This window comes from Nanorana parkeri, unplaced genomic scaffold (assembly GCF_000935625.1).
Source record: "Nanorana parkeri isolate BGI_ZX_2015 unplaced genomic scaffold, ASM93562v1 scaffold233, whole genome shotgun sequence".
Lineage (NCBI taxonomy): Eukaryota > Metazoa > Chordata > Amphibia > Anura > Dicroglossidae > Nanorana > Nanorana parkeri.
In genome coordinates this window covers 1,615,950-1,637,943 of record NW_017306501.1, presented here as the reverse complement: position 1 = coordinate 1,637,943, position 21,994 = coordinate 1,615,950, and the positions used below count along the sequence as shown (strand labels likewise).

General features: G+C 39.5%; 1 protein-coding gene across 1 annotated transcript in view; it reads left to right on the top strand.

The window, feature by feature from the left end:
• The window catches only part of CTDP1 (CTD phosphatase subunit 1), a 99,201-nt gene that overhangs the window by 52,292 nt on the left and 24,915 nt on the right, over positions 1–21,994 (top strand). Inside the window, exons 12-13 of the mRNA XM_018556318.1 lie at positions 2,589–2,778; positions 17,117–17,286. Coding sequence (XP_018411820.1) covers positions 2,589–2,778; positions 17,117–17,286 — 360 coding nt within the window. The remainder of the gene's footprint in view (positions 1–2,588; positions 2,779–17,116; positions 17,287–21,994) is intronic.

Sequence of the window (21,994 nt, the reverse complement as noted above, 5' to 3'; positions counted from 1 at the left end):
TATATATATATAATTACACACACACACATATAAATTAATTATATTGCAGAGTGGTGTTAAATCAACCACCTCTCATTGGAAAATGTTTTAGCTAAGCATTGGGTTGGAGCTTTCCTTCCAACTACTAGTGCATTTTATAAAGTAGGCTGACCTTTACTTGACTGCATTATACAGTTAATTTCAAGTCTGAGTAGCAACACCGCAGCAAAGCAAATATTCTCCACCATGGATGAGCTTATGGTTATAACTATTTAGGTCACTGATTCTTAGCCATTGTGTTATCATTCTTGGTTTGTCTTGAAAAGACAGGGAGATAAAAATGTCAGTAAAAGAACATTACTCTTATGACTGTAATTTTAATCCACTGATGTGAACTTTTTGGAAGGACGATGTCTAAACAAAAGATCATTAGATCAGTGATGAACATCCAAGCCCATTTTGGATTTCTCAGCAGATAATAGACATATAATGAGTCAGCTGCATAACTCATTGTACCACCCAAACAATTATATTTGAGCTTTTGGTAGACGCTGGAGAGTTAAATCGACACTCAGTTCACTAGTTAGATTCCAGGATTTTTGCGGACTTTCACAGTGATCTGTCCTTATAGAAAGACTTGGGACTGAAATTTTGAGGATTGTGTTCCTCTCATTAACATACAATGCAAAGCCCTCAAAGTCCTGCCTAACATTACCAAAAAAAAGGAGAAGCCAAGTAGAAAATGTAACCCTTAAGAAGCCAAGAAACCCTAACCAAAGTAAAAGCAATTTAAGCTACATTTTTAAATATTCTATTTAGCTTGTGCTATGTGAATGGGAACATGTAACAAATGTAAAATTTTAAAGTGGAACTAAGCCTGTTGGTGGCAGATTAACGTGCTAGACTGCTGTGCTTTTTTCCCCTAAGGAGACCAACAAGGAGTCTTCTACCAATAAACTCTACCTTCTAGCATTCTTGTTATGGGTTGGTTTCACTTAACCATAATACCGCAGCGCTGAATACTGAAAAATGGCCTGGATGGGAAGGGGGTTTAACACCGCGGATGTCAACTGGTTAAAAGTAATCTGTTGAAATATATGGGAGCTGCCATTACTGATCTGTTTAAGATACAAGCTCCAGGGCTGTTCTAGTGATTTTAAACACTTTAACAATGAGCCGCTCTTGAACATTTAACGAATTCTGCTGTTTTGCTGATACTCGCTCCATGGCTCCGAGCGCCAACAATCATCCCACGTTCAAAGGCTGTTAAATCACGTTGTTTACCCATATCTTCAGAAAAAAATCACTTCTACTGTCGTGGTAAACAACCCGCTTCCCTATTTTATATTGGTCTGGCCTTCTAGCAACTTCAGCGCGAAATTTATAGCTAATTACCGTATTTTTCGCTCCATAAGACGCACTTTTTTTCCCCCCAAAAGGAGGGGGAAAATGTGCTTGCGTCTTATGGACCGAATACCGACGCCCGAGACATGCAGTTTCGGGCGCCGGGCGAGTAGTAGGAGCCACTGCTCGTTTAATACGAGTGATCTAATGAGATCACTCGTATTAAAACCGAGCAGCGGCAACGATTGAGATCACCATAGAGCAGACGAAGAACGGACTTCCTTTCTCTGCTCTGTGTGATCACTGAGACCGTGGTGCTGTAATCACAGCGCCACCTATCTCAGCGGTCACTAACTACAGCTTCTGTCATAGAAGCTGTGACAGAAGCTACGGTCTGTCGAGTGCTCCATAAGGCGTGCCGGACCTCCCTGCGTCCTATGGTCGGGTGCGTCTTATGGACCGCAAAATACGGTATATATATTCCCGACTCTATCCAAAACTAAAATTATATAGTTTGGCCTTACATACACTTTGGGTAGGGCATGGCATAAGACATAAAGCTGGCATTTAAAGGGGACCTTATCTCAAAAAGTCAAGTTTTGCTAAGTTTAAGAAAACAGCTACAAATGTTACTTGTGCCTAAAAGAGTCACCCTTTTTGTCTGGAATTCCTCTAAAAAAAAAAAATGGCAGTCCACTACCTGATATGCAAGAGTAACACTCCTGCTCTGTAGCCTTGTAGCTGTATATCTGCAATGTGAGATCATTTGCACTATGCCTCTGACTGCTATTCTCAGGAGATTTGGAATAAGCTTTGGTGATGTCACTACTTTGCTGTTCACCATTCTACTTGCTGAAGGCTCTGACATGAGTAAGGAATGCCCTGCTGCTTCAATACAGTTGCAGATTAAGGCATGGTAAGTCAGTAATTGGGGAAAGGTCAGCTGCAAGGAGACCACAGGCAATACCGATGACTAGTCTTTTGTCCACAGCTAATTTTTGGGTGCGTCTTCCATAATTCAGTTCCTCTTTATGGAATATTCTGGGCATTTTCCTCCTAATAATATATATGGCTTGTTTATTATACACATTTGCCTAAACAAAGGCCAGATGAAGAAAATAAAGCACATTATTTAGGTATGCAATGAGGAAAACAAATAATTATCTGAAAGTGGAAAAGCACTTCAGTTTACAGTAGCATGAAACTTGCTCAAGTACTGATACACAGCATGTTAATTGACTAAGGAAACTCATTTTATTTGACAGAGTTGTTCAGCCCAATCAAGAACAACTGTTTGTTGATGATGATGATGATGATGATGATGAAGAGCTGCCTACAGCAAGTGCAGAGGAGGAACAGTCTGGTCCAGCTCGAAGAAAGCGTCAGCCTAGCATGTCTGAAAGTATGCCTTTGTATACCCTTTGCAAGGAAGACTTGGAGAGCATGGATAAGGAAGTAAGCTGAATCATACAAAATGCCATTGTTTATGAATGAAATAAACGTTGTAAAATGCTTGAGTATTTTGCTTTAGGTCTCGTTCACACCTAGGCGTATTGCATATGCGTGTCTTTGCACACCTAGGCGTATTGCATATGTGTTTCGCGGTAAAAAAAGTTGCGCGTTTCCGAAGGCTACTTGGCTGTATCCCAATGGAAACGCGCAACAAAACGGCCCAAAGTAGTACATGTACCTTTTCAGGCATGGGCCGTTTTGTAGCGCGTTAGGGACAGGCGGAAATACGCCAAGGTGGGAGCGAGACCATTGAATACAATGGGATTTATATTTTTGAGCGTTCGTCGAGTGTAGAACGCACTACAAAACTTTCAGGTGTGAACGAGGGCTTAAGGTCGTGACACACTGCACGCAATGCAGAGCGAAGCAAAGCTGTCCGGCACGGAGCTTTGCGTGCAGTGTGTGAGCTTAATGCAGGCACATGATTTATTGCACCTTCAGTCAATCGGCTCCTGCGTGAAAACCGGCCAGACATCGTATCGCGCCGCTTTATACGCGTGAGCCGATTGGCTGAAGATGACATTTTTCATCTCGGCATGCTCAGTTACGCAAGCTGAGGTGCCGAGGAGAAAATTACATGACGCACTGCTCGCGAAGGCAGCGCGCTACCCCTTCGCGTGCCGTGTGTCACAGCCTTTATTCCCTTAATGACAAACCAGCATGGATCTACACCTTGAATTTGTAATGACTTCCTGCTTAGGTTTTACATTACACATTTTGAAAAGCTAAGAGCACATGCATGTCTGCTAGAGTATACACCCCCATAAGGAACTTTGAATACACGTATGCATGTTCATTTTGACTGTATCCTTGCCGTAACTTATAAACAGGTAAGTCAGTCTGAAACATACAATTTTTCCCATCTGATGATCTTGAAAAAATAAATGTTTTGGCTGGAGTAAGGTTTTGATCTCCTTTGCAGGGAAAATATTGTTTTTATTTGCCCATAGGCACCGTAGCAGTTTGTGTCTCTCTGCCTCTTGACAGTGAAAGATGGAGATGGATTTTTTATGAAAACCAGGGTTTTGTTTTGCATGGGGAAGGATTAATAACTTTATCAGGTTTTCATTGTTGTCTGTGTCTTCTTTGAGATTTCTCTAGACTTCTATTTTGTACACCCATCACTGGGACAGGAAGTGAGGGGAAATCACTTTAATGTAGCTACAGGTAGGAATAAAAACCTGACAGTAGTTCTAAAACAAATTGAGAAATGTAACTTCTCTATTGCCAAATTAGCGAAAACATGTTTTGAGTGGATGAATTTCTGAAAAACCTGGACAAAAAGTATAAATATCGTTAGAAAATACTACATATGTTTTTATTGCATTGTAAGATGTGAGACGTTTTCTTACCTTTCTGCCTGTGTTACTTACAATAAAATATTTATGAAGAGCACCCAAACTATATAGAGCGGGGTCCTCCACCTTTTTTTGTGGTACCAAGTGCCAGTGCAGCATTATCTGCGATGTTACCATTGTATGCGGTCATAAAAGTGAGATTTCTGGTCTTAGGACTCTAGTTCGAGTCCCGATCCATAGGTTGTACACCTATTGCTTAGAAGCCCATAACTGTAATTTCCCTGCTTTCAGTGAAGGCCACAGCACCCACCCTGTTGTGAGGTTATGGTGTTTTGCCATGATTCTGTGTACTGTTTGCTGCTAGCTGAATGGGTTGTGGCAGCGTTATAACCCTATTGGTCAAGATTCTATGTGGCTGTCCTTCAATGAAAGAGAAAAGGTTTTTATTGGCAGTACAAAAATCCTATTTTCCCTTTTTAAAGCTGCAGGCCCTTAATCCCGTCTGTCACTGAGAGCCGGGGTCCCTATTGATGATCAGCACCCAACCTTCTTTAGGCTGCAGTTTCATATCTTTTTCAGAATGCAAGTTAAAAACAATAATAATGAGTTAAAAAAATAGGGAAAAAAAAGTTTAATACATTTTCCAGTCTTTATTAATGAAAATGAAATAAAAGCTTGTTATGTTCTTTAAAAAAAATCTACTTGACCCTTACAGGGAAACAGTAAGTTTAATATGTGCCACGTTATATACCATTATGAATTGATTCATCATATACCCAGCTTAAATTATCCAGGTTTGTGCCAAGTTCAATTTAAGACTTAAATATGGGATGATATCTCATTGTATTTTTGTTTTATACAATATTTTCAGATCCATTATTTGCTGACATTTTCTCACGCATCTTTATTACTTTGGTTGTTCTAATCAAGCTGTGTGTTGTGACAGTCCTATGAGAGAGAGAGCATTTTATACAGTATGTTGTTTATTCCTGATAATATGCCTTTTGTATGATGAGGAATTTAAAGATTTCACAAGCATATCATATCTTTAAAGTGAGACTAACTCGGGAGTTAAATCTTAAAAATGCATTCAAGTACCCTAACTATTAACAAAAATGTATCATATTTGTGTATCACTCAGCCGTAGATCCTCAAATCATCTCTGAATTGGGGCTGACACTGTCCTTCCTTCTGGAGGGTGGCTATTTTTGTTCCCCATGGTCCCTGTGTATGTTGTAAAGTAGCCACCGCTCCAAGCTTGCTCCCATGATGGGCTACAACCTCAATTCAAATTAGTAAACTAAATGTGAGAATGTAGTCCATCACGGGAGTGAGCGTGGAGTGGTGGCTACTTTACAACACACACACATGGGGAACAAAAGTAGCCACCCTCCAGAAGGAAAGACATTGTTGGCACCAGTTCAGAGAGGGATCTACAGCCGAGTGATACAAATAAGTACATATTTTGTTAATAGTTAAAGTACTTAAATGTATTTTTAGGATTTCACTCCTGAGTTTAGTGTCACTTTAAATAGTTATTAAATGTGTTTTGTGGAAGGTTATTGCCTGCTAAAAGCTTCAAACTGACAGCGGGTATATATTTCTTACACTGTTAAAGAACTATTCTGCGTTTCTAATATTTATTATGTCGCATCTTCAATTTCTTGATCAAACTTCCTGCAGTTCCATGGTTTAGTTACCTTGTGGTAGACTAATATTTATAAAGTATTTTAGCTCATTGGTATGACTTCTTAAAGTGACATTAAACCCTCAGATTTTTTAACATAAAACAATACTGTAATGTGTGCCTTACTGTAATCCATGGTTGTTTCCCTTCTCTTTGCTGCTCTTCCTTTTAAATCCTCATGTTGTCTCCTGCTTGGGGAGAACTTCCCTTTGCAGCTCAGGGCCTCTTCCTGTAGTGCTGGCTCAGGTTGTGAACCTGCACACAGACACCATGTATCTATTCCAGAGACAAGGCAGTCTGCTGCAAAACAGAAGTTCTGCCCAGCATGAGAACAGATACAGATTTAAAAGGAAGAGCAGCAAAGAGAAGGGAAACAACCATGGATTACAGTAAGGCACACATTACAGTATTGTTTTATGTTAAAAAATCTGAGGGTTTAATGTCACTTTAAGATTATATCTTTAAAGCGCAGCTGGCTCTTTACCGGTCGTATTGCTAGCCCACCCTTCCTCAAGTAATTTACGCTGATTTAATCCCCCCCTCCCAGATGCTTACTTGGCTCCATAGCATGGCCTGCTCCGATGTTTACATCCTCCTGTAATTTTGTTTAAAACTGGGTCCTGGATATGGCAATGGTTGCTCCATTATATTCATACAAAACAAGTTTCCAATTTTTCCAGTTTGTGGGCCTATTTCCTAAATGGATCCAGGTTTGTTCTGTCAGTAATAGGTTTTTCACTATTGCATATTCTTGTTTGGGATCCTGAATTCATTGATCAAAGCTGAATACATGGTTGACAAAGACATCTCTGTGCTTTCCTCACCTCTTCAAAGTGTAAAGCTGGCCATACACCTATAGATTATATGCAAATTTTCTATGGTCAGATGGAAAAAGTGCAACAGATTCCTCCATCTACGCTAAACTGTGTGGATGGAGGAATCTCCCACTGGGCCGAGCTTCAGTATCTTGCTAGTTGGTCCCACTGGCTGTCAAAATAATCTGATTGAATGCAGGCATTGTTCAGGTATTTTGAGAGCCAGCGAGGCCGACTAGCAAGATACTGAAGCTTGGCCTAGTGGGAGATTCCTCCATCCGCACAGTTTACGTGGACGGAGGAATCTGTTGCATTTTTCTATGTGACCATAGAAAATCTGCAAATAATCTATAGGTGTATGGCCAGCTTTAGACCACAAATCAGAAGAGTGCTTATTGGGCCATCATTTCAACCACCCTCTCCTGATCCCAGAGGTGCTGTATAGGTGACCAAGCATGGGAAGCAGATGCAACACAAAAGTTGTGAAACTAGCTGTATTAAAAATATAATTAAGATGACAATTTCAGAAAAAAGTTAGTACAGCCAAGTGGTCAGTTTGATTTTTCCCTTAAAGAAGATGAAAGGATCTTGTCCAGTTTGAAGTGAAGATGTTAATCTAAGATTTCCCACTGTTTAAGGGTCTACATCTGAATGCTAACTAGGATAGCTGATGTTTTGTGGTGTTTTTTCTCTTTTTCTGCAAGGCAAGTATTGATGTGTGTGTGTCATGAGACTCGGCTATCGTGCTTATTAATTTGTATGAGTAATTCTGCCTGTCATGTATTGATTCACACTACTGCACTCAATCTTCACTTAACTACCAGCACCAGAATAGAACATGACCTGAGCAAGCTGCAGTAGGTGAGACTGTTCAGACTAATTAGAAGTCTCGGCCACTACAAGGCGCAGAATTGTTTTAGATGAAAAGTTCATTCAGCTGTAATGTCCACTGCACCGAATACAATTCCCATCTTGAATCTCACACGGTATGATTTTCTCAACAGTTTTTTTTTTTATCTCTGTGAGACGGGGCTCGAGACCAAACTTTTTCGCTGCCGTTATAAAGAGGATTTCATTAGACCCCTGCTGAAGTTCCTCCGTTCTTTTTTCTCTAGGATTCTGAAGTAGTCAAGGCTGGATAAATCCCAGGGTCCAAGTTGCCGGCTCTTTCACTTTTTTTGCGCTTGTGCTGTTGTCAGTGGAAGCACACGCTACCCAGCTCCTTAACATTTGCTTTTTGGATCCTAGATTTTGTTTTTGGCTGCAAGTTTATTGTTTATATGGCTTTGTACCTAAGGATTCAGCTTGAAAAGTTGACAGAAATCCTTGGCTTATACATTATTGATGTCTTACACAGATCAAACCAAAATGTATTTTGAGTTTTTGCATGAGGTTTTAAGAATGCAAAATTTAATTTTAAATAATTCATGATGTTTAATCCAAAATTATACTTTATCATTTATCGTTGCCCTTGAGATGGGCTACATTGTCCAAAATGGCATTTGAACATGCCGAAGCTAAGGATCCTAGAGGATTGTAACTTTCTCAAAATGGGACAGTTATTTTTAGCACAACCATTTTATTTTCTCCTTTAGTTACTGTCCTTCAGCTAACATTTGCATGATGTGGATATGGGACTTTAGAGTAATTTTGTAGGGAGCAGCTGCTTAATGCATTTTCATGCACATGTGGTTAGAGAGCTCAGATTAGGTACTTTGGAGTAGTTCCCTAAAGTGGATATATGTTTTCATGTTACATGCTTGTTTGCAAAGTAATTTTGTAAGGACCTCTCAAATAAATCACAGTACTCCCACTAACAAGTACCCTCATCTGCTTGTTTGTCTAGAGGGATGGAGCCATCTTTGGTTAGACATTATCCAGAGTCTGTATCTAATTTATGGACTAAGATATTGACTCCGGGTGGCACAATCAAGTAAATCCCAAGGTTTTTGGTTGTGCTCACAAATGTTGGACACAGATCAGCTCTTTGCTGCAGCCACTCACCTTATGACTTTGTCACAAAGTTAAAATATTGCAGTCTGGGTTATCACCTGGGCAAAGGAAGACCATGGAAAATGCTTCCTCCTGCCTGCATCACACTGATAGCATCACCTCAGCCGAGGCAAAGTCACTTGATTGGAGCTGAAGACCTGCCTTTTTAAAGTGGCTTTATATCCAGAGCAAATACCTAATATATTGCAGCTTGTCGGTCCTTTGATGTAGTGGCTACCATTTGTTTTCTCTTCAGGCTTTTTACATTTTTTTTTTCTCACCTGGTGATCCCTCAAGTAATACATTTTCTGCCCATGGGTGGTGATGCTCACTCACTGTACTGTGTCTATAAATACGTCATTGTCACCCTAGGACCAGAAGTGGTAAGACTTTAAAATACCCCCTCTCTCCCCATCCTAATAACATAGGGAGAGTGTTCTGTAGTTGATATTCACACTTATTGAATAGCAAAACTCTTTCAATGGTATATTCAACGGACCAAAATGGAGCAAATATAAGAAGTTCATTTTCAGAGTTTTCATACACTTTAAAAATAAAAGATGCAGGAATTTATTAATTCAGACCTAAATACTTTAGTAAAAGGTCTGCTTAAAGTTGCCTTTCCCATTTTTTAATTGCTGTGTTCCAGTTAGAATATATGTTCCTTTGATCTCCAGGGTAGGCATGATTGTATTTGATGTTTGCTGAAGAGCCTTTTAGCCAACTGAAATGTGTAAATGTGCATGTCTTGCCTATGCATCATTCAGCAAAAGTACATTGTGAACTGTGGATCTGAGTGAGGTGAATGTAGTGTTCAAATTCAAAGTAGGACTAAAGCTTCCTATTCATTTCAGTTGAGGACCGTGCCATCTTAGCCTCTATTTAGATCTGCATAACACCAGCCATTTAAAGGAGAACTATGAGTCTAGTTTTTGTCCTCCCGTTACCCTAAGGAGAACTATGGGGAAAAGCCCTGACCCCATAGTTCTCCGTTTTAAAGGCTTGAAAGTTCAGTTAAGAGCCAACATAAACACATTGGCAACTGTGGCAGTTATCATCATGCCTGCATTAAATGTATCTGTTCTGGGAAACTGTTTATTTCCACTTTAAACTACTTCTATGACTTTAATGTCCTGATCTCTGGCCTTTCCAGTAACAAATCTTTAGGACAGAGATACACAGGATGCCAGCGAGTACTGGCAGTGTACTGAGGCCTAGACTGTGTGCTTTACCACACAGCTACTGTCTGCTGAGTGTCTGCGATGACCCTGTTACAATGCAAGGCACTATTTACTTTTTTTTTCCTTTGTTAGTAGTGTACAAAGTGTACGCGCCGTACATGTCTCTGCACAGCAGTGACTTACAGTGACAAATGTGGTATATCTGCGTTTTATCACAACCTGTGAATGGGGCACATAGAAAACCATTGTTTCCTATGTGCCCTAGTGGTGATTGACATTTATTCAGCTGGAAAAACACGTCAACGCTGTATGTTTGAAAGGGCCCTTACCAAAATTCATGTTGGCCGTATACAGGTTTAATGCACAGGATAATGAAGAATCAATCTAAAACTTTTGAATCTTGGTAAATTTGAGTTGTGCACCTGGGGATCTGCCAGGAATAGTTCTGTATTATTTTGGAATGTTTGAACTGTAGGTTATAAGGCCCTATTTACACCTAGGCATTTTGCTGCAGTGCTTAATGAGAGGAATCCCATTATTTTCAATGGCCCCTGTTCACATATGAATATTTTGTCGGTTTTAAGAAATACATGTAGTCGAAAAAGTACATGAGCTTAGTTTCAGGCATAATCAAGTGTTGTAGCCTCATAGGAGTGCCTGAAAAAAGTGTGTGTGTGCATACTTTTTCAGGCATTCCTGTACTACAGGCAGTGCATAAATACACTCAAACGAAAAAAATCCTCTAAATGGCCTGGCTATGCTGACGCTTATGTGCGAATGCAGGTTAAGGTTTACAATGTGCTGTAACAATATCAAAGTTGGCCTTCAACTTTTTGTGGGTTTTTTTTTTTGTGCAGCCTGTGACTGTGATAAACATTTCATTAGAAGAAAGTTTCTTTCATATACTGCTGTTCTGTGGAAATCAGCAGACTCCAGTTCCTGTGTGACAGAAATGCACTGACTCCGTAATTCTGAAACTTTATAATGCTGCCGTGCATGGCAGTTATATTCCTCAGTAAGTAATTGTTCAGAGAATGAAAGCGGAAAAAAAATGTCATGCTTATGCCTATGATTTTGTTCAATCAGTCTTTCAGCATTTAAACGTTCTCCTTCTTGAGTCATTTAGAAAGCTGAGCCCTTTGGGCTTAATGTTGTTTCACCTTATGATTTCCAGGTACTTTTCTCTGCCTGTCTTGACAGTTCACCTATGTGTTTCTACACAAAGAAAACACAGCAGGGGCACGTTCTGCTCCAGGTGTGAAGTACAGAACATTTGTCCACGCATCGAGTGGGTAATAATGAGAGCTACTTACGTACCCTGTGGTGGCGCTTTTTAGCGCTTACATTTGTACTAAGCCTAAAAATAGCTAAATAACCGAGGAACAGCATGTTTCATTTTAAAACATAACCTTGTTATTGAAATTGTTTTACAGTATATTTTTGTGCTTTCACAAAATAATTAATGGCTTTTATGCCACTTTCTCCTCGCTGCCATTCTTCACTCACCATGTCATTGGGCAACATATTTTTTCAGGATATATCCCACAGTCTATAGAATGTTGCCGAACTTGTGGTCTTTGTGACACGTGCTATAAATAGCATTGGATCTGCCATGTCGGAGCAGAGGTAATATGTAATAAAATGGTGATGCTGGGTGATGTTGTACATTGAATCAGCCATATAAAACAAACCGACCCTTTTTCTTGCTATGTTTTGAAAGCATAAATTGCCCTTGTCATGACACACAGGTTCTGGAAGACTTGTGTATACGGCAGTTGTGACTAAAACGCTGACCTTTTTGTTCAAATGAATCAAATTGTGTATAGCTTGCAATATTGTCTTTTATGTAAGTTTTTGTTAGTTATAAAAATTAAAGGTAACCTCAATTTAAAACAGGATTTTGAAAAGTGAACCCTTGCAGTGGGGCTTCTCCCGCACTGCAAGGGTTAACTGTTCATTTTGTCTAGGGGGCAAAAATAAAAAAAAAGTCACCTGATTATCGGTCCCGCCTGGCTGCGACACAGGTCCCCACAGCCCCTTCTCCCCTGGGCTTCAGTGGTCTAAGGACCACGGACATCATGTCTAATACAGGTCCACTAGACGTGAAGATGCTGAAGAACATATTACCACCGGAGCAGAGGGGCAGAAAGGTGAGCAGTCACTGCCACATGATCAAGGATCGGGGTAAGTATTTCTTATTTTCACCTCTAGAGTATAATGAGCAGTTATCCCTTGCAGTGCAGAAGTACCCCCACTGCAAGAGTTAACTTTTCAAAATCCTGGAGTTCTTTAAGCAGCAGGCTCGTTTACACTGGCTATTCACATACAGATTGGGCTGCCTTTTGTAAGTTGTGCCATTGTGATGATCAGACCATTCTGACAAAATGGCCATGTAGCACTTGCACCAAATATCTGTTTTTGGCAAAACTGCACACACACCTTCATGGTTTTCACACTATACCATCCATAGCTTAGCTATATATATATATATAAATTTTATTTTTAAATTAATTTTAGAACATTAAACTAAAATGCCCTTTAACTCCTTCCAACTCACAATCTCACAAATTCTATGTTGATGTTGTTCTCCACAGTGCCCTGTGCAGGGGATACATTATAAAATGTTCTTCCTTTTGACATTTTATACAGCTGGTGGTTCTTAATACTGGTGACAGTATTAGCGCTAATCCCCACGGATGACAGGGAACCAATCCAAGTGTTTCCTGATCTTGAGATCACCGTATCATTTCTGTCATAATGGTAACATGCAGACTGGAGGCCTTTTTCAAAAAGTAGGGCTGCCCATACACTGTAATATTTTCTTTGTGTAACCTTCGGGCTGAACGAAGAAAACAAAACAGATTCCTCCATCAACACTTACGTGCGTCAATCGAGGAATCTCCCGCTCTCTTTGTTGTATTCTGACCGATGTCAGAGTAGCCGAACAGAGCCGGCTCCTTCGATCAGCTTAATCAAGAACCATCCAAAATTTGCATAGTGTATGGCCAGCTTCAGGCTTTCACCTGTTGATGGCACTGCAGATAATTGTGTAGAACTGTGAAGGTTATTATGTGATCCCACACTCCAAGATTTCGTTGCAGTTTTTCCCAAGCATAGTAGACTTTACCATTACATTTTAATGTGCGTGGACAGCTTTTGACCACCAACTGTTGCTGTGAACACTTTGCAAACTGCTGCATCTTGGTGTAAAAACAGACACACAATAGACCAGGTGACTGTCAGTATTGTTTTGAAGGAAGAGCTGGAGGAATTGGCTTGGATTTAGGTGCACATGCATTTTAGTTGGTTATAATAGCTGTAGATCTACACAAATGTATAGGTATGTTTAACAATTTCTCTATTATTCATTTGTGACTAGCTCATTTCTTGAACTTGCAGTGCCTCCAGTTGATTGCAATAATGCAATATTGTACGTTGTCAGGGTTCTGGTGTATGTTGTTTTGTGACAGCTTAAACTAATCTTCATGAAAGTATATGTGCCTTATTTCCTTTATAAATAACGATCTGCATGCCACTAAGTACATTTTGCTGAATAGCCGATGCAGGATGTATTTCGAGCTGAAAGCAGGATTCATCTTCTGCCACCTGGGTCTTATTAAGTTTTGCTATTTGCATTTTAAGAGGGGCTATTTTATTTTCTACATTATGAATTGTAATACTCTTGCATCTATAGCTTCGCTTTTTAAATGTAATGTATTCAGTGCCTGTACATGTTGCCATTTTCTGCATAGTTCACGTTTTGTGATGCATATTTCATGTGCTAAATAATGGAAGTGACGTATTGTTATGTTAAACAGATTTGCTGATGCTTATGAGGGGTTATATTGTGTTTTATAAAATTGTGTTTTATATAGTGTCCCAGCTTAATACCGAATAATGTGTCATTTTAATATATGCTTTTTTGTATGTTACTATAAGCAAAGGTCACCTCAGCAGCTTCAATAATGGCTAAATGCATTTGATCATTATTATCAAAGTTACCATGCTGAATGATATGCCTGAAATAGAGTGTGGAAAAATAGTGTATGTACATGAGTTATTTCTTTGTCATCTGTTTGGAGCTAAAAAGATTGCTTAAGAAGGATTAACAGTAAAAAAGGATCTTTTTTTTTTTTAAGTGAACAATAGACACTAGAGAACAGTCAGCTTTATGCACACATATTGCTAATGTCTTATGGAGACAGAGTATAGCGTTTGCCTTTAAACAGCAATGCTGTTGTCACACAAGTATTCCTACTTATGTAATGAAGGCAGCAGGAGGGAGCACACAGGCTATTGTGGCACTTGCTTATCTCGTGTCAGGTGACCAGATAAGGTTTTCTATGAAGTCCAAACACTTTGTCTCACAAGAACAGCCATTCGCAGCTGTCAAGGTCTGCTCAGTATACAATACACTAGATCATCCAAACTGTCTATTTTTGCTGTATTGAAAGATTGTCATGTATTGTCTGTGCAAGCACATCAGTTGAGTCGCAAACCCGGCTATTGCCCAAGGCTCCATGCTCCTTAGAATTACCCAAATTCCTTTTAACTTCTAGTGTTGCTCAACTTTTAAGCTCCTTGTGCATCATGTACATAAATTCATTACCACACAGCAAACACTCTCTAATACTGCTTAAAGCATGACTAAATCTAAAAACAAAATGTAATGTAATATATTTCAGCTTACCAGTCCTTAGATTATGTGGTTGCATTAGTTTTCTTTTGCAGGCTTTATTTTTAACCTGGTGGTTCTGCCAATTATACACTTCTTGTCCTTGGTTGACAACTCACTTACTGTAGCAACATTATCACATTAGGCTTTACTAATTTGGACTATGACTAATGTAAAATAAAAATATCCTCATCTCCATTACATAGAGGTGTATTGTTTTGTAGTTCATAAGAAGATAGCCGACAGCATTTTTCTAGATTTCGGTGCAGTCCATAGTAGTTTATAAGGGGGCACGCTTTCTGACAGGATCAGCAGGTATTTTTCTGCACTTGAAACTGTACTGCACTTCAAAAAAGTTGAATGCAGCCACCACATCTAAGAACTTGTAAACTGCATTTTTATTACATTTCTGTTCTTGGGCTTATATATACTTTAAAGGTAGTATTCAACTTGCAAGCTTCTTTTCAATAATGAATCCAGATCAAACAAATCTACATCGCCCAGCAAAGTATTAATTAATTTAAATTTTTTCCAAAGCACTTAGTCATCACGTTTCTGAGCAGTTGGCTCCAACTCTCTCAGCTCCTCTTCCCTGAACTTCCTGTCCGGTACAAGATCACTACTAGCTTGGAGAAAGGAGGCGGGGAGCAGAGAGCAGAAAAGAGGCTTGCATTGCTGTGTCTGTGTGTTTGCGAAGATGCACACAGCTTACTAGAACACACCAGGGTGGTGCCATAGAACCCCGCAAAGGGAAAGTAGCCACCCTAAAACAGTATTTCAGGGCCAGTGCTCAGGAGATCAGCTGATTCCTCAGGAAACTACAACTTTTAAACAGGACCATCCATTGTAAGTGATTTAAGCATTTGTAAAAGTTTAAAAACCTTTTGCCGTAATATAACTTTAACACGGGTGGTGGCATCCTGTCCGATTGGTTATTTCAGGCTGAAACCATTAGCCACGTTGTCTAAGGTGCTGGAGAAAAGCAAGTACTGTCCATGCTACTAAACTAGAAACCCCCAAATTGAAGAAAACATTAGGGTGCAAAGTAGTAAAATAGTGTTTTGTATTTAAAGTAATATTTTACTAAATAATCAGAAGGAAATGCACATTGAACTTTATCTGTACCAAGGACCTCACAGTAAGGACATTACATGACTCTACTCTACAACAAAGGGCATATAGTTTTCAACAGCAGACACATACTTGATGTCATAAAGCATGATGTGCAGATGACTGGGTGTTCCTCTGGTGGCCCTGTTATTTTAGGCTGCATTTAATGTTGGCTATGGAGCTATCCAGGCATGATAAATGCACTGCCCTGCTGCTTCTTTCTTCTTTTTTTTTGGTTCAAGACACTGACTTTGGCTAATGCTGTCATCTGACAAACTTTAAGCCAGAGAGAATACTATTCTACTGCTGTTTTTAGGAGAGACTGATTACCATGACTGGACTCTGGATAGCAGCTTGCCACCGGATAAAATGTATGATGGTTGTAGATATTCTGTTGTGAAAGTTTTTCTGATGATCCTTTAGTCAAATATTAAGTATGAAGGACTAAAGGATACTTTTGATACCGTGAATTAGGATTGGTAATCTTTCTGGTTCCGAGGGAAAATCTGTGAGGATAGAAATGTGGGAACTGCCATTTCTGATTTGTATCCTGCTTCGGTATCTAGTTAATCTTAAAGCTTAAAGGAGAACTATGAGGTGAGTGCTTTTCACTCACCTCATAGTTCTAGCCGATCTGTGACAATGAGACTGTCACAGGTCGGCTCAGTAGATCGGGAGGTGAGCGAACACATACCGGATTCGCTCGCCTCTCGATCCTGTCACGGCTCTCTGCTGTGACAGGGGGAGGGGCTGGATTCCCCTCTCCCTGCTCCGATCTGCCAGCGCTGACTGGCGGAACGGACGGGGGAGGGGGCGGGTACAGCTGGCTCTGCCTCTAGATAGGCAGAGCCAGCTGTCACTCACGCAGCTGGGCGGATCCCGTCATCTACGTCGGGATCCGCTCCGGCTGCGGCGTCTCAGTATACCGCGAGCTGTAGCTCGCGGTATACTGAGCTTAGGGTAACGGGAGGACGCTAGTTTGTGTCCTCCCGTTACCCTAAGGAGAACTATGGGGAAAAACACTGACCCCATAGTTCTCCTTTAAACAAGCATGTAGAATGGAAGTTCAGACATCACTGGGTGTATTATTTTTCCAGGTCCAAGAGTAACAAGGTAAAAGGGTGATGACCATAGATCTTTCACCTCAAAAACCAGTTGGCAGTGGCGGCTATTATATTTTTATCCTCACAGACGCTCTTTGAACTTCTTCAAGTTATTAGTAGTATGTTGGTCATGGGTGAGGGCAGATTCTGACCACTGAACTATGTTGTTAGAACATATTTGTATTGAATGACTGTGCATGTCTATGAACCCTGCATACACCCCAAGGCAGGTTTGCCTCGGAGGAACAGAAGACTGTTAGCAGGCTTCTCTGTCAGTTATTTGCTTGAGATCTGTCAGCTGGAGACATCTTCTCATAAATCTCCTTATAGGATGACTGTCATAAATATCTGGGAGTACCTTTTATTTCATCCACTATGATTTCCTTTACATTTTCCTGAAAATCTACTTGTTGCTCTCAGGTTGATGACATTTTGGGAGAAGGAAGTGATGACAGTGACAGTGAGAAGAAAAAGTCTGCAAAGGTAAAGAAGTCCCAGAGTACAAAAGAAGAACGTTCAGAGAAAACCTCAGGATCCAGGGGGGAATCATCTTCATCAAGTGAGCAAAGCCTGACGGACACAACATCACGGTGAGTGGATATGTACGTTGCTGTTCTTTGTTCTGAGAGAGAAACAGGCCCATTTTTTTTTTAATTCTGTTGTTGCACGTATACATTTTAAAAATGTGTTTGCTTCAGTAAACCAGTTCATTGGAAGTCATTTGTCCTTCCTTCTGTAAAATATATTGTACTTAAGAACTGTCAGCCCTCTCCTAAACCAGCAATTAGATTCATTTTTTAAGATTCTATCATTAGGGCAGAGTAGAATGTGACTAGCTACAGAGTCAACCCTTCTAGGAGCTTGTTTACATACTGTAGTATACAGTATATTAAATATAATTGGGTGCATTTTCATATAAGAAACTGATTCCAACTCTCTAACCAGTTCAGGGCTAGCATAGTGTGTACATCCACTAGCACTCCCAATAATACCAATACATCTGAAAGAATCATAGAACTGTTATTTTGATGAAAGAAATACATCTTTTAAAAACCATTTGCACTAAATGTGTAATTGGGTCATTCATTGATCGTTCTGGCAGAGAACAACTGATTTGATCGGCGCGGTTTTTTTCTTTGTTGCTTCACCCAATTGTTTGAAGATCTGTGATCAATAGACTGTTTATCATTACTTTTATGACCAGCGTAAAACAAGAGAACATGGCATGCTCTGACACGTATATATGGGTGGGGTCAAGCTGTTATTTTTTCAAGCCAACCTGATGCAGACCCCAAACCCCCATCCTCAGTCGCAGTTTCACCCACCCCCTACTCTGACCACAGTGCCTACATGCCCCCACCCATCACTACTGTACCCGCACATCCTATGCTTTAAGTACCATACCTGACCATCATTCTTCCACCACTGCCCTCATCTGTGCCTGACCCCCAAGCCCTCACCACTGTACGTACTCCTCTTCTCTCCCCAACCTGCTGTACACTAGCATGCATATCCCTCTCCCCTAAATCTAGATTTTTTTTTTTTAACCCTAATACAATTTTAGGGTAAGACTTTTCGATTAAATTATGGTTCTGGTATGTCAGGTACTGATTGTATCTCTGTAGACTTGTTACTGGTTGTGTCAGTACAGTAGTGATTGGGTCTTTGTGAATGTGTTCTTGGCTGTCTGTACAGTACTACTTTTGTCTCTACAAACGTGTTCTTGGTAATGTCAGCACGGTACTGATTATATCTTTATGGACATGTTCCTCATGTCCATATAGTATTGTGTTTTTGCAGAAGCATTCCAGTTTCAGAATGCTAAAGATTGTGTCTTTGCAGATGTGCTCTTTGCTGTGTCAATACAGTAGTGATTGTACAGGGGCTTTGTGGAGTCTGGCTGCTGTTGCACCGCTACTGGATCATCACCCTTGTAGGCTTCTTTCTGGCAAGACATGTCTGGAAAGGTGCCCATGTATATTTACAGTTTGGCAGCCATGTCACCTCTTAATTGCAGCACTTAATTTTTTTTTTTATCAAGTGGTTTAATAATATTAAAATCTTCATAACTGCCACCTAATAGCACAGCGTCCTGTTACTTTAACAATGCCTTATTCAGGGACATTGCTAGACCTTGGCCACCCAGGGCATGTGCCCCATAACCCAAAACTCCTTTGCGGCCAATACGTCATTTTTTTTTTCTTTTTTGTAATCTTCACATGCATTCTCACAACACTACCGGTACTTGTAACTGCATTTTTCTCAGTTCTTTAGAATTATGCTGGGAAGATCATTTAGTGTATTAAGGAATCTGGCTTTCCCTCTACTGTACAAATTTCTTTTTGACTTCATAATCTTAGTTTATACGTTCTATTTACAAAATCCTTTTAGGGCATTATATACATTTTCTGATTTTAAGTTAATGTATTATGTTTTGCTATTAGTTTATTAGTAGTTCTTTTTTATTATGTTTTGCTATTAGTTTAAAAGTACAGTAATACCTTGGTTTACGAGCATAATTCGTTCTGGCAGCATGCTTGTAATCCAAAGCGCTTGTATATCAAAGCGAATTTCCCCATAGGAAATAATGGAAATTCAGATGATTCGTTCCACAACCCAAAAATATTCATATAAAATAATTACAATACTGTACTGTAATATAATACCGTACAAAATATAAAGAAAAATAAACCAATTACAGGTACCTTTTGTGGCCGGTGTGAGAGGGACAAGAGAGAGGAGGATTATTGTGTAGGACGACTTTCACTATCACTAACGGAATCACTGCTATCTCTTGGCTCAATGGAATCTTTTTCATTTCGTGAAACCTTAACAAGGAATCTATCCAATGTGACATGCATTGTCGTTAAACAGACTCATCGCTCGCACTGCTACAAGCCTTATTCGGGTGGCGCTTTTCTACAAAATTTTGCTCTTATTGCAAGACATTGCTTGTATATCAAGGCAAAATTTTTCAGAAATGTTTGCTTGTCTTGCAAAACGCTCTCAAACCAAGTTACTTGTAAACCAAGGTATTACTGTAGTTCTTTTTTAACACATGATATATGTGCTTCTTTATTTCCGTCATTTATGTCGTTATTTATGTCACCATATTTATGAAATCACAGTTTTGACTTTTTTCAATTTATTTTTCTAGGGAAAATGGTTCAATTGGTCTTAGTCCCAAATCTGACTCTAAGAGGATTTTTTATCCTAGCAAGTGTTTGCATGTTAATAAATCATTTTTGTAGTGGACTCTCTGTAACCCCATTATGACATTTAGAGGAAGCTTCAGATCTAATCCTTCCCATGAAACATAACTGTATTAAGTTTATTAAGTTTCCTTGACAACATTCTTTTTTTTATTTTGTTTTCTGTATTTTAGGTGTAAAATGGGAATTGTCCCATGTATTTTTACTTTTTTCTTTTGATTTTATGGAAATTATTACTTATCAGCTTGGATATTAACTGCTATCTGCTTTTACAGATATTCTCTGTGAACCTCTAAACAACTCCCCTCTATGTGATAGAGATGAGAAAAGGTGTAGCTGTTTGTCATCCAAATCAGGAGAGCCGCCTAGGGTGACCTAGCGTCTCCTTCATAGATACCATACATTTATTAAGCGTTGTTACCTTAGGACAAAAATGTGTTGCTTGCAGGATCACCAAATTAAGGGTTTTAAAAAAGCCTGCAAAAAAGAAAACTCATGCAGCCACCATATCCGAGGACTGCGGCTCCTCTACTTTTTTTTACCTGTAAGCCCCTTAGTACTAACCTATACTGCCCAACAATATATACAGAAGTTATTCCTGCCTCATCTGGTGTGTGATAATTCAACACAAAGCCAGATAGACATGTACCTGTGGAAGCTTAAGGGTGCCAATACACTGCGAATTTAGGCCAGTTCTTGAAGTGGCCGGAATTCACACAGTGGGTGCCACTGTCGGCTCGCTTTTTCGGCCGGCATCCCTCGATCAGCTGATCATAGGAGCCAGTTGGAAAATCTTATATTCTGACAGTGGCCGGCGTTCTCTGTTGAATTGCGTTTATGGTCCGATTATGGTGGGAACGTGCCCTGATTGTTTGTGCATGACCATGAGAGGGGGATTAGAATGGATGTTCTAGGGCAGACCTTTTTAAGAATAGTTCAATGTTTTTTATAAAATGTTGCAGAAAAACTGTCAGTGCTATGTGAAAGAGTAAAAACAATGTAGGGAGAAGCTTGTTAATGAAAAGATATGTCAAAGCCTAATATAGCAAGACATGCTCAAATGTAACTTCTGCACTCTTGTTGCAGTGACACAACACTACAGATGGTACCCACCTACTCAACTTAAGCACCTCGCTCTAGATGGTACTTTAAAAAAATAATTAGATTCTCTCAATGACCATGCATATCAAGCGATGGCAAGTTTGTCTGAATCATTTTAAAACCGACAGATCCACCAAAAGATTCATACATTTGCGCTTAGTGGATTCTGGCAATACGCATGCATAAAAAGATTATTAGCGGTTATTTTTATACAATGACACCTTGAGGATGTCCCTTATTATGCTGCTTTGTGCCTAGTATAGAAAGCAAATAGGTGAAAGCACTAAGCCAGCAAATGTGAAGCTTTAGGGTTTACTTCATTACTAGAATAAGATGAAAACATTTCAAAAGAACATATTCATTTAGATTTTTCAAAGTCCTAAGAACAGCTTTATTATTACAAAGGAAAAGTCAGATGTATAGGGGATTAATCCCTTTCAGTATTCCTCTTGTGCGATTATTGTACAAGCAATTTTACTTTTACAGACAAGTTTATTATAAGATCTATAATGTAGACCTTTATTTAAATTGCAAGTAGGTGCTGCTATACATTTGTGAAGCTTTAAAACTTTACGAACATGTTTTTAGGTTAGTGATTATTAAGATAACACTGTATAATAAATGGACAAAACTGACTGGTGTAACAAGTATAATAATGGGTCCTTCATTTTACTGTAATAGCTTTTAAATAAAGGATTAAGACTAAATCTAGTAGGGCCAGTCATAGTGCCAAGGTATAAAAGAGACCTAGGGACACAGACGGCAATAAAAAGCTGATGGGGAAGGGTTCTGAAAATCCTTTGCAAAATAAGAGGTAGTCTGTTTTGCACCAGAAATATGTCTGATTCTGTAGGTGACTTTATTAATCAATTACATTTATGAGTACAGCTCAGAGCTATTTTTACACTTCGGATTTAGACCTATTTGTTTAGCATTAACTTTATTACCTAAGATTCCCTCACTTCTGTATACTTTTTTAGGGAGT